The sequence below is a fragment of the Ips typographus genome, linkage group LG10 (assembly GCF_016097725.1).
Source record: "Ips typographus isolate SLU linkage group LG10, UJ_Ityp_2.0, whole genome shotgun sequence".
In the NCBI taxonomy this organism is placed as follows: domain Eukaryota; kingdom Metazoa; phylum Arthropoda; class Insecta; order Coleoptera; family Curculionidae; genus Ips; species Ips typographus.
Window position 1 is genome coordinate 5,805,841 of NC_138431.1, and position 16,140 is coordinate 5,821,980.

Consider the following 16,140-nt stretch of genomic DNA (forward strand, 5'->3'; position numbering starts at 1 on the left):
TTTAATACTTTACCCTCAGCAATAATAGAAAAATCACAAACAATTAAAATATCGTTTATTTTTTTTATGCGTAAATAAAATAACATGTACAACAACCGTGATATTACGTCTCTCTCTCTCTCACTCTGAATACAGAAATGGACTAAAAAATATCGCAAGGTGCCGGTAAAATATTAATAAAAAGTAGATAAAAAAAAGTTGCAATCTAACAAGAATTAAAGTATTATATTTTTGGTATGTTCATCAGACATGTTACTTATTTCAGTATTAATTAACCGTATCGTACAATATTTACAATTGGGGGTGAACTAACTTACCATTGTAGTTTGGACATCCGGTATAATAATATCATTTATTAATAATTGTTTCTATGTGGTATTATAAATTAAATGTAAAATACACAGCCGGATTTGCTGTTTTTAGTGTGTTTTCTAATTGTTGCGTGGTTTGGCAACAGAACTTAGTGTATGAGCAATGTTTTGTTTAAATTAAAAAAAAAGCAAAATTCCAGTTTTCTGTCAAAACACTTTGTTATTTTCCTAACTAATTTAATCTCAAAATGTTTTTAATTCATAAATAAACTATTACACTATATTACCTCATCTACAGTCACATTATCACACTATTTACAACGCGCGTTACAGCATGTAAACCTTATTTAAATTTCTCTCGCTGATGTGATTCGCTTTCTGTCCAGTTTTGTACTCTAAAGTTTACACGGAATGTTGTTTTAAATAAGATTTTCAGTTGTTTTTGCTTCTGGATGATTCTTGGATAAAGAATTATTTACAAAAATTATGGCTACGGGACGCAAAACCATATTTCTCGTAGGTACGCGACTCTTTTACGACCCTCTGACTGATTTCCAATAAAAATTTAACCAAAAATGCCGTTTAAATGAGAATGAATAATAGATTTACTAACCTGAGTGTCGATACAGCATTATTAAACACTTGACACCACAATTTACATTGAAATGAATGCACTGTGACAGGACTAGTTTAAAACAAACGCCGCCATTTTGATTTCTACACTCTACAGAGCAGGCGTCTCGAGTCAACGCCTCCTATACTAAAGTAGTAATCCGAGTATAGAGGGCGGTGTTCGAGTAGGTCAATTGAAAGAACATAGAGGGCCGTACTTGAACTGTGTTTAAAATACTTCTTGATGACGTCTAAAAATATTTTCTTTGTTTACGAAGGTACTCGAGTTACTGAAATGTGTAGTAGGTATTCCCCTAACAAACGCCGCTAAAATACGAATAATAGATTTTGTAAGATATAAATTCGTCTACGAAAAAACCAATTTTTTTCCTTATTTCCTAGAGAAAGATGGTTCTAATATAACCTCAATAACTGGCCTCGTGACCGGCTAAAATGTACAAGTCGTGTCCTTCCTCGTTGGTCAAAGTTCCGCTGCGCAGCAAATTGCTCTCCAACATCACGACCCTAGAAATGTCAATCTCATTTCGTGTATAAAACCCCGTCCCAGCCGACAGTGACGCAAGAACAAACAAAACTTTTGAGAGCATTCGGCAACATGGCAACAGTGGTGTTTTTAAGGTTAGCAAAGGACAGAAACACATTGATTGACAATTGACAGTGACAGTTGTTTAGCGATTTGACAGGACTCACGAAAGTGAGGTTAACCGGGTAAAAATCAAAATATAAACAAAAGGGGAAAAGTTCAGTGTCAATTTTACTTTATTTGAATTGTGCGGGCTGGTGTTTTGGTAGTGATTTTGGACTGTGTGTGTTATTTTCTTGATGGTAAACCTGCAAAGTAAGGTAAGCAACGATCAACCTTCTGTATGTCACATGAAACATCTATCAGCCCCTGTACTGTTTAGACATTTTCGGTTACCGATCAAAATATCAAAAAAACACAAATACAATTCACACAAAGTTTCCCCGAATGACGTCAAAATTCCGTCTCAATCAATTTACAACTAATAGACAAGGAACGACAAATATTACGTCACTGCCCTGGGATAGACTTTAGCCAAACTTACTTATCGGAACCCAATAATTTGTACGTTCTGGATGTGTCGGTGATTTCCTGAGTAATTTCGCCGTTTTTCAGGGACCGGCCCTGCACGCCGTGCTTGTGAAACGCCAAAATACTATCAGGCAGGCACACTAAAACCGACTTTTCACTCACACACACCACAAAAAAGAGGAAATGACACTTACAGATACTGTCAATTTTAAAATCAAACCGCAACTCGGACAGCAGCTTCTTGCTGAGCTTGAGCCGGCCTTGTGGCGTCACCACCTTGACCACGTTGTCGTAGCACACCAAGATGGCGTCCTTGTCCAGTTGCGTCACGTTTGCAATATTCAAATTTTCCCGCCTGGGTATCACGGTGGCGGTACCGTCCATGTCTTGCAGTTCGTCCGAATGGAACCAACTTGCCCCTTTAACAGAAATGACACAAATAGTGACTGTCACTGTCAAAGGGCTGTCAACGCAAACACTCAAACCACTTGTTGAAACAAACGATTAGGAAGTTTTAAAGGCCTCTGGCACATTCAAATCACCATTAGAGGCTCCTAGCACTTTGAGATGTCTATTAGAATGTTTCAGAGGCCTCGGCACAATTAAAATGTCTGCTAGATTCTTCTCAAAGGCCTCTGGCACATTCAAATAATTATTAGAACCTTCTGGCAGTTTGAGATGTCCATTAATGCAGAAAATTGTAGAAAATCAGCTGATTTGTCTCTTTTTTGTATTATTTCAAGTTGTAGGGAAAAATAGGATTTTCCAAATTTACTTGAAAGTCCCTCAAAAACCGTGTTTTATTAATCGTTTTCCTTCGTTATTTTGCTTAATTATTCATGGATTTTTTAGGGCAAAATTAAGCTTTTTCCTCCTTTAAGGGACCAAGCTTAGGAAATTGGGTGTTTGCTACAGTTTAACCTGAATACACTTGAAAGTTCAGTTTACAGTGCAAACTAGTCAAATTCACTCCATAACGAATCAAACTGGGTGAGTGAACCGAATTAACCTCTAAATTGCACTCATTAAAACTGAAACACAGTTTGAAAGGACAAAATCGCTTGTAAAACCCACTTGGAGTGAGAAAATGGCTGTTTTAAGCACATTTTTGGAATCCTCATTAAATTTCCTATTCAATAACACGAAAAAAACACTAAAATTGAGTACAGTCAGGAAGAAAAGCGGTGTCAAAGTTTGAACTGCCCGAAACACAGTTTAAAATGACAGTCAGGGACAAAATCGCTTGTAAAACCCACTTGGAGTGAGAAAATGGCTGTTTTAAGCACATTTTTGGAATCCTCATTAAATTTCCTATCCAATAGTCTAAAAAAACACTAAAAAATCGAGTATAGTCAGTTAGAAAAACAGTGTCAAAATTTGAACTGCTAGAAACACAGTTTGAAAGGACAGTCAAGGACAAAATTGCCTGTAAAACCCATTTGTGGTGTGAAAATGACAGTTTTAAACACATTTTTGGAATCCTCATTAAATTTCCTATTCAATAACACGAGAAAAACACTAAAATTGAGTACAGTCAGGAAGAAAAGCGGTGTTAAAGTTTGAACTGCCATAAACACAGTTTAAAAGGACAGATTTTGTCAGAGACATTAGAATGTTTGAAAAACCTCCGGCATATTTAAAATGTCTGCTAGAGGCCTCTGGCAGTTTTAAAAGATTATTAGGAAATTTATAAGGCCTCTGGCACATTCAAATCGCTCTTAGAGGCTCCTAGCACTTTGAGATGTCTATTAGAATGTCCCAAAGACCTCTGGTATATTTAAAATGTCTGCTAGAGGCTTCTGGCAGTTTCAGAAAGTTTCAAAAGCCTCTGGCACATTTAAATGATTATTAGAACCTTCTGGGTCTTTGAGATGTCCATTAGAATGTTTCAGAGGACTCTGCACAATTAAAATGTCTGCTAGATTCTTCTGGCAGTATTAGAAAGTTTCAAAGGCCTCTGGCACATTCAAATGATTATTAGAACCTTCTGGCAGTTTGAGATGTCCATTAGAATGTTTCAAAAACCTCCGACATATTTAAAATGTCTGCTAGAGGCTTCTGGCAGTTTTAAAACATTTTTAGGAAGTTTTAAAGGCCTCTGGCACATTCAAATCACCATTAGATGCTCCTAGCACTTTGAGATGTCTATTAGAATGTTTCAGAGGCCTCTGCACAATTATAATGTCTGCTAGAGGCTTCTGGCAGTTTTAGAAAGTTTCAAAGGCCTCTGGCACATTCAAATGATTATTAGAACCTTCTGGCAGTTTGAGATGTCCATTAGAATGTTTCAAAACCATCCGGCATATTTAAAATGTCTGCTAGAGGCTTCTGGCAGTTTTAAAACATTTTTAGGAAGTTTTAAAGTCCTCTGGCACATTCAAATCACTATTAGACCCTCCTAGCACTTTGAGATGTCTATTAGAATGTTTCAGAGGCCTCTGCTAGAGGTTTTGTAGGACAGTTTTAGTACCAGACACACACACACACACGATACATACAAAAAGGATTGTTTAAGTAACCACACCACTTGGGGGCGTCGAGGGTGCAATTTGGCATCGCCCTGGTCGCGTAGCACACCCCTAAAACTTGAACCGACCCGCTAAAACGCGCAAAATCCGACCGAAAAGTCCAACCGACATTTTTTTGGTCGCTAAACTTACCCGAATTTAAATTGATCAGGTCCAGTTTGAATTTGTTGGGTTGGTACGCCTGCTTGATCGACACGCACACCATCGGGTACTCCAGTTCGGGCGTGATGATCATTTCGAACACGTTCAACGGGCTCGGCAACACCGATTCCACGTGCTAAACAGAGACAGAGAGATACAGCCAATGGGCGAGAGGGTGTTGAGCTTAATTCACATTTTTCAAAGGAAGGTACTCACAAACTTGCTAATTTTAGATAAAACACCCTGTATTATACATTTTTTTGAATACTCCTGACTGTCCTGGAAGTATGTTTTATGTATTTTAGAAGTAAATTTTAAATACAACTTTAGCTAAAAGTTTGAATGTGACAGATCAGGTGCAACATAACACAGTCTAAACTAAACTTATCTGAACTGTCCTTAAACTCAACTTTGTTGAGGAAACGGAGAATAAGTGTTGTTTGTGAAGGCCACGTGATCATTTTTACGACTAAAAGGAACTTCTGTAAGTCATCTGATTGTTTTTGAATGTCAAAATAGCATCCTTCAAGTAGCGTTACCATTTTTACGACTTTAAGACTTAAGAGAAGAAGATTTTGACGATTGTCATCTAAAAATAAACTAAAATCAAGTCAGAAATAGACAGCCAAATGTCAAAAATGCACTTATAAAGGTGTAAAATGCATTCAACCAAAGTGACACTGATTCTGATACTTTTCAAGTATGTTTTGTTGTTTTGTACCTCCATGGGACTGAATTTGACAGTTTTCGGGTCTAGTACAGAACAAAAGACAGAGCTGTCACCTGTAACTGACGGCCAAATATTATAACTGTCAAAGTTCCAGTCATAAATCTGTGAAACACGTTTGGTACTGCTTATACTGATTTTACTTGATTTTAGGACTGTTTTGTGGTTTTACAGCTTTATGGAGAAGATTTTGACTAATGTCAACTAAAAATAGAGTAAAATCAAGACAGAAATAGACAGCCAAATGGTACAAATGTCAAAAATTCACTTATGAAGGTGTAAAATGGCATTCAACCAAAGTGACACTAATTTTGTTAGTTTTCAAGTATTTTTAGTTGTTTTGTACCTCCATGGGACTGAATTTGACAGTTTTCGGGTCTAGTACAGAACAAAAGACAGAGCTGTCACCTGTAACTGACCGCCAAATATCATAACTGTCAAAATTCCAGTCAGAAATCTGTGAAACACGTTTGGTACTGCTTATACTGATTTTACTTGATTTTAGGACTGTTTTGTGGTTTTACAGCTCTATGGAGAATATTTTGACGAATATCATCTAAAAATAGACTAAAATCAAGTCAGAAATGTCAAAAATGCACTGATAAAGGTGTAAAATGCATTCAACCAAAGTGACACTAATTTTGTTAGTTTTCAAGTATGTTTCGTTGTTTTGTACCTCCATGGGACTGAATTTGACAGTTTTCGGGTTTAGAACAGAACAAAAGACAACTGTATAACTGACAACCAAATGTCATAACTGTCAAAATATGACGTAATATTGTGCAGTCATAGCAAAAGCTGTTTTGTACCATAAAAGATTTTGGATGATTTAAAGGGGCTGAAAAGTGGACACGTGATTAATTTCAATTAATAAGTTTAGTTACGAAGGTCACGTGACAATTTTCAAGTGTTGAATGCAATCTTGAAGGTCACGTGACTATTATTACGGTTGAAACAGCTATCTTGCCATAATTAAAGGCAAAATGTTACTCTGAAAGTCTCGATGTTATTTTTACCACTGAAACGAAATCCAGAGGGTCACGTGATTGTTTTTAACTCCCAAATTCACCTATAACGGTCACGTGACTATTTTCAAGTGTTGAATAAAATCTTGAAGGTCACGTGACTATTCTAACGGCTACCTTGCACACGCCTGACCATATTTAAAGGCAAAACGTTACTCTGAAAGTCACGAGGCTATTTTTACCACTGAAACGAAATCCCAAAGGTCACGTGATTGTTTTAAACTCTCAAAATCACTTATAAAGGTCACGTGACTATTATTTTTTTTTTTTACGAAACTCACCTTCAAAAGCATGAACTTGTTCAGAGGATCGTACCATTGCATCAGGTAAATACCGGTGACGGTGGCGCCGCACAAGTATTTGTAGCCGTTGTAGGAATTACGGGCGACGCAACACTTGAGGGTGCCGCGGGTGTCGGGCACGCGCGTTGTGAGCGCAAATTTGCGGGGCACCAGCTTTTCCGGTATTCGGTTCATGTGCAAACTGAACCGGTGCGATTGTTTATTCAGCAACGCCATCAGATCGTGTCGGTACAGTTGGGGTGTTTTGCCTGAACGTTCGGAAAACGTTACTGGGAAAATCGAGCGACGCACGAAACGACTTACTGCCAGACAGAGTCATCAGCACGTCTTTGATGACGTACATCCAGACGGTTCGACGGTTGTACAGCTGATCGATGCACGTCTCGTGCAACTCGTTCAAGTTCAAGTTGTAGATTCCCTCCTCGGCACCGATCAGAATGTGCTGATCGCGCGTGTCCGGATGGATCCAGGACGCTGTGCAGTGGATCCTTAGAGGACAACCGTTAAACACCTTTAAGGAAAAAAAAGTCTGATTTGCGAGGAGTTTTCAAAATGGGCGAAATTTGAACAACGCCATCTAGCGCCGGAAACTGACAAGATATCGAAATATGTACGTTTTTTTTTTGACATTCACTTTTTCTCAATTCGGAAAATGACGTTTTCCTGCCGAAACACTCTAAATCCGGACACCTTTGCTTGAATAACACCAAAGTAGGCGGTGCAGTCTGACGTCACGATGAGGTAATTGAACAAAACAATACATTGCTCAACTGTCAAATTACGTCATCGTGACGTCAAATTCGACATGCACAGCCTACTTTACCATTAATACCTACAAAACGCCATCTTAGACCTTTGTCGTTTATTTGTGATTATTTCAGAAAGTATTACTTTTTCAAATAAGTAACTTAGTACAAACTTGCCCTAATTTTAAAGAAAAAAATAATGTTTGTGTTTCACTTCGATGTTTTAATAAACAAAAAAAAAGTGAGGAGTTTTCAAAATGGGCGAAATTTGAAAAACGCCATCTAGCGCCGCAAACTGACAAAGATATCGAAATACGTTTTTTTTTTTGACATTCAACTTTTCTCAATTCGGCAAATGACGTTTTCCTGCCGAAACACTCTAAATCCGGGCACCTTTGCTTGAATAACACCAAAGTAGGCGGTGCAGTCTGACGTCACGATGAAGTAATTGAACAAAACAATACATTGCTCAACTGTCAAATTACGTCATCGTGACGTCAAATTCGACAGGCACAGCCTACTTTACCATTAATACCTACAAACAACAAGATATTGAAATAAAATGGACCTCTAGAACTGCCCATAGGAAAACTATGTAACTGACAGAGAAACATTAATAATTGCACGCGCGAGATAAAGACAGACAACCTAAAAACAGTCAAGTATCCGGAAATTTTACTGCGATGTTGTCAAACGTTTCTCTGAATTTGTCGATTAGATTATTTCATTTTATGACCAGAACGTTCATTTTAAATGCCCTCTGTTTTAAAATTATGTAACTAATCCAGTGGATAAATTCATTTACGTCTTTGACTCTTAAGTACAATTTCTCTGTCAGTTACACGGTTGTCCTGTGGCCCAGCCTACTTGCAAACGATTGGTCCATACTGGTCATATGTCAATGAAAAAAATGTCATATTCTCAAAAATAAAAACGTCATACCTTAGAAAAACACGCTCCCATGTGTACTTTGGGCGTGGGTGGCAATCCGTTGCTAGGCGGTCTGGGCGGCGTGTGTCTCCGTCGATGTTTCCTGGGCGGCACCGGCGGACTCGTCACCAAATCGGGGACGTTCACGTCGTGGTTCTGTTTCGTGTCCGCTCCTACGTCATCATTGAAATGACAACCGGGCGGGTAAAAAGATCGAAATACTGACCGTTGTTTGGGGTGCGTTCCGTTTTGGAGCTGTCGCTCAGCGACCGTTGACGTTGCCCGTTAATGTTCATCGAATTGACCAATCCGAAAATTTCGTCGACAGACGAGTGTCGTCTGGGCGACCCGTTTAGAACGTGATCGTCCACCGGGCTGGACGACGTGTGCACGTCACATTCCGAGTCTTGTACGGGCAACGTCGCTCTACAACAACTCTGCTTTTCAAAAACTACAGACTTTCAAATTTAAAAGACCACTGATCGTTTACTCCAACACACATTAACTAGATTAAATCATAAGAAAATAAATAACTTAATAACAACACTGTACAGCATGTCCGTTTTTCGAGTTAGACCATGAATCAAAGTTATTTGTTAATTAATTTAGGGCAATTATCAAACCTGACCTGAAACTTTTCATCTCTTCAAATAACTAAAACACCCATCGCATGGTGTGGTTCAACAAAAGAGACACCCTGTATAAAACAACATAAATCAGAATAAAGCCTATTTTACGTATCTGGTGCCTCCCACTGTTACTCCTACTACTACTACGTGCAGTAAACTCATACAAATAATAGTAAATTATTGTAAACTGCTCTGTCAGGATTGTACAAGGTGGTTGTAGCAGGTTTAGACACTTGAAGAACAAAAAATGAAGCTTCTAACGTAAAAACTGAATTTGTGGTAAATTTTCAAAGTTTCAGTTCAAAATTCATAGAATAGGATTTATCAATTAGCCTGTTTGAATACTGATTAGAAAGCAGGCAGTTAGGATTTCAACAAGTGTCAAACTGTAACACTAAGGAATACATGTCCTCCAGCCGCCATTGTGACAAGTCAAATTATCTCCTGGAGGACAAACAAACTTGTGACCTCTATCACACCAAATTAAACTATAAATTTTGTATTGATGCAGTCATTTGGTTAACACCACCATGTATGTACAGGGTGCTGCATTTTCGATGGTTTTACGGGGTACAGTCTTTTGTTTCAAAGATACGGGGGGTTTTCGAAAATTGGTAATTTTTGAACCTCTTGAGTATTTCAGTTGCTCTTAAAGTTATCAAAAAAGGAAGAACAGTTTCCGGTAGAAGTTTTCATGTAGAAACCAATGGCATAGTCAGTTTTTTTCTATTCCGTTTAGTTTCTGACATATGACAGTAAGTTACATTTTTTTGAATGGAACATCCTATATATTTTTACGTCATTTAATTCTGTTGATTTTTACCTTTTCAACGGTGTATTACAACATATAAGTTTGTAGAGGTTAATCCTGTTATTTTAAAAAAAGACCTTTGCTAAGCTAGAAAAAGGCCAATATCTAAAATACCAAACAAAATTGGAAATCATGTAAACTAACACATCAGAAAATTAAATATTTTTAAAAAATCTTATTAAAAATCTAAGTTACAAACAGTTTTACCGTCACTTTAATAAGAAAAGTGGCCATTTCTATTTTCTACTATTTTTAAGGTAGAAGTTGAAAAAACTGTTTATAAACGACATGTAACATGTTAATAAGAACATAGCCAAATTTTGTTTCGACTGTGGGTATTTTTATACATATTATTTAGCACTTTTTTGTTAAGGAAACGCTTTTTTTCTAATTACCAAGATTAACGTTTACAAACTTATATGTTTTAATACACCGTTGAAAAAGTAAAAATCAACAGAATTAAATGAACTAAAAATATATAGGGTGTTCTATAAAAAAATATAACTTAGTGTCATATGTCAGAAACTAAACGTAATAGAAAAAGACTGACTACGCCATTGGATTCTACGTCAAAACTTCTACCGGAAACCGTTTTTCCTTTTTTGGTAACTTTAATAGCAAATGAAATACAGAGAAGGTTTCAAAATGACCAATTTTCAAAAGCCACCCGTATCTTTGAAACAAAAGAAGTTTTGCCAGTCATCTCAGCTCAGAAAAAGAGATCAGAACACGTATGCTATTTTTTTTCTATCTATTACCGTTTTGCGCACCCTGTACAAGGTGGTTGTAGCAGGTTTAGACACTTGAAGAACAAAAAATGAAGCTTCTAACATAAATTGTGGTAAATTTTCAAAGTTTCAGTTCAAAATTCATAGAATAGGATTTATAGGTCCTTATTTAGGAATCAATTAGCCTGTTTGAATATTGATTAGAAAGCAGGCAGTTAGGATTTCAACAAGTGTCAAACTGTAACACTAAAGAATACATGTCCTCCAGCCGCCATTGTGACAAAAGTCAAATTATCTCCTGGAGGACAAACAAACTTGTGACCTCTATCACACCAAATTAAACTATAAACTTTGTTTTGGTGCAGGCATTTGGTTTACACCACCATGTATGTACAATTCAATTAGTGAGATCATTATTATTGTAAAAAGAAATTCAACTAAAAACGTAAACAAAACAACAAATTGCACTATCAAAAATTCATCTACACCCGACCCAACGCTATTTAAAGTCAACTTACTGTTGGTCGTAGTCGGCGTGTCCATATTTGAAAGTGCCCCTGTAAGTACGTAAAAAAAACACACGTCACTCGATTAACAATTCACAACAAACTAAACCAAGAAAAACAATTTAAAAAAAACCCCTCCGGATGCGGAAAAAAGCGTTAAGGAGTGCAGAAAAACGGAAGCCAAGTTTGTGGTGCTGTTAAGTAAGAAGAACGAAAAAGCCAACTAAAAGAAATGAAAAATTACCTCATCATTAATTCTTCGTCTATGTACTGCAAGAGACTCCTAAACAACACATTGATTTATCAAAAAAAGGTTTAAAAATGTTTTTTAAAAAAAAAAATTATTAAATGTATGTGAAACTCTCTGTTAATATTTAATGTAATTTTCATTAAGTGTACACAAAACAACGAAAACGCTAGTTAAGGGTTAAAAAAAAAATGGGCAAACAAACCACTAAAATGAACAACTAGAGCAAATTAACGCAGAAGAAACACGCAAAACGAAAAACTCGAACCTCAGCGACATTTTCAATATTTGCGAGCCAGTCAAAGCCTTCCTTTTAGGACTACGACACAAGAAAACACTAGTTCAGCCCTAAATGCAGACCTCCACATGACAATATTTAGATCTGTTCACAGAGTGTACAACCAATGAGACATTTACTGTTTACCTCTGTGAACAGATCGATATAATTAATTCCACTGGTTTTGCGTTCTGATGGCAAATCAACCAGTGGAATTACCAAATTTGCAGAAAAACCCAAATTACTTACTTTTCCCGATTTAAGGAATCGAACGCGGTCCCTATTCCCCATTTTTTGTTTTGGTGTTCCACGCAATTATGAACGCTGGTGACGTTGTTTAAAATGTCCGTCATGTTCCAGGGCTGATTTTGGTCGTCAGTTTCCTCACTGTCTCCATCTAGAATCCAATTTGATTAACCGTGTTCCCGTCGAGGCTTTTAACGCCCTTACCGAGCCTTTCCAGCGTGTTGTTAGCCTCGTCAATACTGTTTACATCTACAAATTGGGCGTTTTGCGGCTTTGGTCTAGACGTCAGTCGTGATGCGATCCTCTGAGGCACGTTCGGCAGAGCCTGAAATAGAATGCCGTTTAATGCGCGCAAAATGCTTGCGCAAGTCGAAACTGACTCCATCCTCGTCCGGTTCGGCATCGGCAAACATATGGGAAGGATTGTTCACTTTTTGCAGTAAGTCTAAGGCCAGTCTTCTACTCATTTCTCCTTGAAAAAATGCGTTCTACAATCCATAAATTCAGTTAAAGAGTGTTGGCGGTAAACGACTTAGGCAAAACTACCTGGAGCAATTTTTCTGCTGTGGGACGCTTCTTAGGGTTTTTAGTTAAAGCTAGTTTAACAAAACTGTGAAACACCGGGCTCCTGTTTAGAAACAAACGTATATATTGTTAAAAAGTATGTAATAATCTCTTTTAATATACCAAACTACAAAATATTTTATGGAAGAAGATATACCTACAATGTTTAGTTACTTTTGACTGTTGTGTCACATCCCTTATTCCATTAGACGATTAAAAATGTGTGATTTATAACATCATACTACCAGCTATTCTGTCAGTTTGACAGTTGTCTAACTAATGTCAGACTATTTTGACCTTTCTATCAGTTTTGTAAATAAACAGTGCCAACCTGAGTTATATAGCCCTCTAAATGCTACTGGCAATCTTCTAATAAGTGCCAGAAGCTTCTACAAATACAAAAACATGTCTTAAACCTTCCAAGAATTTGTTAGATACCTCTAGAACCGTTTTGAATGTACCTTAGACCTCTAAATGCTACTGACAAGCTTTTTGAAAAGTTTCAGAGCCCTTTACAACTGTCTTAAACTTTCCTAGAGCAGTTTTAAATTATCAGGAGCCTCTACAAATATTTTAAACCTTCCAAGAATTGTTAATGGTCAGATACCTCCCTAGGAACATTTTGAACGTTCCATAACCCTCTAGATTCTATTGAGAATCTTCTAAAAACTGCCAGGAGCCTCTGCAAGTGTCTGAAACCTTCCCAGAGCTGTTTTAAAGTGTCAGAGACCTCTAGAACCGTTTTGAATGTACCATAGACCTCTAAATGCTACTGACAGCTTTTTGAAAAGTTCCAGAGCCCTCTACAACTATCTCAAACTTTCCTAGAGCTGTTTTAAATTATCAGAAGCCTCTACAAATATCTTAAACCTTCCAAGAATTGTTATTTGTCAGATACCTCTCTAGGAACATTTTGAACGTTCCATAGACCTCTAAATGCTATTGAGAATCTTCTAAAAACTGCCAGGAGCCTTTGCAAGTGTCTGAAACCTTCCCAGAGCTGTTTTAAAGTGTCAGAGACCTCTAGAACTGTTTTGAATGTACCATAGACCTCTAAATGCTACTGAGAACTTTTTGAAAAGTTCCAGAGCCCTCTACAACTATCTTAAACTTTCCTAGAGCTGTTTTAAATTATCAGAAGCTTCTACAAATATCTTAAACCTTCCAAGAATTGTTATTTGTCAGATACCTCTCTAGGAACATTTTGAAAGTTCCATAGACCTCTAAATGCTATTGAGAATCTTCAAAAAACTGCCAGGAGCCTTTGCAAGTGTCTGAAACCTTCCCAGAGCTGTTTTAAAGTGTCAGAGACCTCTAGAACCATTTCGAATGTACCATAGACCTCTAAATGCTACTGACAGCTTTTTGAAAAGTTCCAGAGCCCTTTACAACTATCTTAAACTTTCCTAGAGCTGTTTTAAATTATCAGAATCCTCTACAAATATCTTAAACCTTCCAAGAATTGTTAATTGTCAGATACCTCTCTAGGAACATTTTGAAAGTTCCATAGACCTCTAAATGCTATTGAGAATCTTCTAAAAACAGCCAGGAGCCTCTGCAAGTGTCTGAAACCTTCCCAGAGCTGTTTTAAAGTGTCAGAGACCTCTAGAACTGTCTTGAATGTACCATAGACCTCTAAATGCTACTGACAGCTTTTTGAAAAGTTCCAGAGTCCTCTACAACTGTCTTAAACTTTCTTAGAGCTGTTTTAAATTACTAGAGGTCTTTACAAGTGTCTTAAACTTGTTTTAAATTGTCAGAGTCCTCTAGAACCCTGTTGAATGTACCATAGACCTCTAAACGCTACTGACAGCTTTTTGAAAAGTTCCAGAGTCCTCTACAACTATCTCAAACTTTCCTAGAGCTGTTTTAAATTATCAGAATCCTCTACAAATATCTTAAACCTTCCAAGAATTGTTAATTGTCAGATACCTCTCTAGGAACATTTTGAACGTTCCATAGACCTCTAAATGCTATTGAGAATCTTCTAAAAACAGCCAGGAGCCTCTGCAAGTGTCTGAAACCTTCCCAGAGTTGTTTTTAAGTATCAGAGACCTCTAGAACCGTTTTGAATGTACTATAGACCTCTAAATGCTACTGAGAACTTTTTTACAACTGTCTTAAACTTTCCTAGAGCTGTTTTAAATTACCAGAAGCCTTTACAAGTGTCTTAAACCTTCCAAGAATTGTTTTAAATTGTCAGAGTCCTCTAGAACCCTGTTGAATGTGCCAAAGACCTTTAAATGCTTCTGACAATCTTCTAAAAAGTGCCAGAACCTCTTAAACCTTCCCAGAGTTGTTTTAAATTGTCAGATGCCTCTAGAACCATTTTGCAAGTATCAGAGCTTTCTAAATAATACTGCAAACCTTCTAGAAATCGCCAGAGGCTTCTACAAGTGTTCTGAACCTTATAAGAAGTCTTGGGCAGATACTATATAAATTATTACAGTCCCTGCTACATAATCATTTTGACAATCAATCCAAATCACATTTAATCATCAAAATAGGTTTTTTGTTGCTGATTGAGTGACCCAACAGTCAGAAGTCACTGAACAGAGAATACAAGCAATCACACTTTAAATAATTTCACGGTCAACAAAGGTGAGAGGTAAAATTTGAATATTTTCACTTACCATCTATCTTTGTCTTTCAAAGTGGGAGGTTTAAATCCACTTTTGGACATAAGAAACAGAGCCCTCATTGGGTGCAAATCAAACATGGGAGGCTGCAGTTCAGCCAATTCAATTGCAGTAATTCCTATTGCCCATATATCGCACAGCTGGTTGTAGCCACCCTTACGCTCAACGGCCGCAACCTACAAACTGACCACTTTACCGAGATCCAACAACAAAACTGCCCCAGTTACCTCAGGAGCCATCCAATATGGTGTACCAATAAAAGACTTTCTTTTGTTTATTGTGGCTGTAATTTGAGCTGACACCCCAAAATCTGCCAACTTGACGTCCCCATTCTCAGTTAATAATATATTGGCCCCTTTGATGTCCCTATGCATTTTACCCATGCCATGCAAATAAGTTAACCCTAGTAAAGTCTCGCGGCACATGTAGGCTATCTGTTGTTCAGCCAGTGGCCCCGTGACTGCACCAAAACTTGTATAAAGTTTAAAACTACTTAAAATTATGACACTTACTGTGGTAAATATCCTGCAATGACCCTCCCCCACAGTACTCCATACAAATCCACAATTTGTCGCGCCTAAGATAACTACCATAGTAAGCGATAATATTAGGGTGTCTACAATCTTTCATCATAAAAATCTCTTGCTGTATAATGCCGAAATCATCCCCTGAAAGCCAGAAAGACGGGTCAGAACAACAAAGAGGACAGACAGGTTGCATCACCACACACACACTTACCAGCCTCTAGTTTAATTACTTTAATCGCGGCCAGGTCGTTAGTAGACAATCTTTTAGCCTGAAACGTACGAAAAAGTTGACGTTGAGACAGAAATTCGTAGATTGTGGGGCCCACCTTGTACACATCCCCATAAGTACCGCTTCCGATCCTCTGGATTAGCTCGTAGTCGTCTTGGGGATTCCTACGGGATATGTCCGAGCTCAGAACCCCTTGAGCCATTGTGTGGGTTTTTTTTTGTAAGGTTTTATCGTTTACATTTTACTGAAAAAGGTTGAAATAAAATAGGGGAATTGTGTTTACTTGAATTTGACAATGACTTGTCAGTTGTTGATTGTCAATTGGGATTCTGACAGACAC

The 16,140-nt window shown here is 37.5% G+C and overlaps 1 protein-coding gene across 7 annotated transcripts; it reads right to left on the reverse strand.

Moving 5' to 3' along the window:
- Positions 1 to 38: 38 nt before the first annotated feature.
- Positions 39 to 16,107, reverse strand: hppy (MAP4K3-like protein hppy). 7 transcript variants are annotated; one of them, XM_081988193.1, is made up of 21 exons: positions 15,898 to 16,107; positions 15,783 to 15,840; positions 15,557 to 15,712; positions 15,272 to 15,504; positions 15,039 to 15,220; positions 12,388 to 12,469; positions 12,222 to 12,329; positions 12,046 to 12,166; positions 11,845 to 11,992; positions 11,587 to 11,637; positions 11,316 to 11,354; positions 11,084 to 11,122; positions 8,624 to 8,823; positions 8,410 to 8,570; positions 7,025 to 7,232; positions 6,701 to 6,969; positions 4,659 to 4,803; positions 4,497 to 4,583; positions 2,193 to 2,417; positions 2,012 to 2,138; positions 39 to 1,448 (listed from the first exon to the last, which is right to left on the reverse strand). In XM_081988193.1, the coding sequence occupies exons 1-21, from the start codon at positions 16,000 to 16,002 to the stop codon at positions 1,349 to 1,351; spliced, it is 2,844 nt and encodes a 947-aa protein (XP_081844319.1). In that variant the 5' UTR covers positions 16,003 to 16,107; the 3' UTR covers positions 39 to 1,348. The 7 variants fall into 7 exon arrangements, with proteins under 7 accessions (XP_081844319.1, XP_081844321.1, XP_081844320.1 ...); XM_081988195.1 differs by lacking the exon at positions 11,587 to 11,637 and having other exon boundaries at positions 15,898 to 16,106; XM_081988194.1 differs by lacking the exon at positions 11,084 to 11,122 and having other exon boundaries at positions 15,898 to 16,106.
- Positions 16,108 to 16,140: the final 33 nt, after the last annotated feature.

Coding starts and splice junctions, on each gene's coding strand:
- hppy (XM_081988193.1), bottom strand. CDS start 16,002: ATGGCTCAAGGGGTTCTGAGCTCGGACATATCCCGTAGGAATCCCCAA. Junction 12,167..12,221: donor CCGAACCGGACGAGGATGGA/GTCAGTTTCGAC, acceptor ATTCTATTTCAG/GCTCTGCCGAACGTGCCTCA. Junction 4,584..4,658: donor CCTGATCAATTTAAATTCGG/GTAAGTTTAGCG, acceptor GGTCGGTTCAAG/TTTTAGGGGTGTGCTACGCG.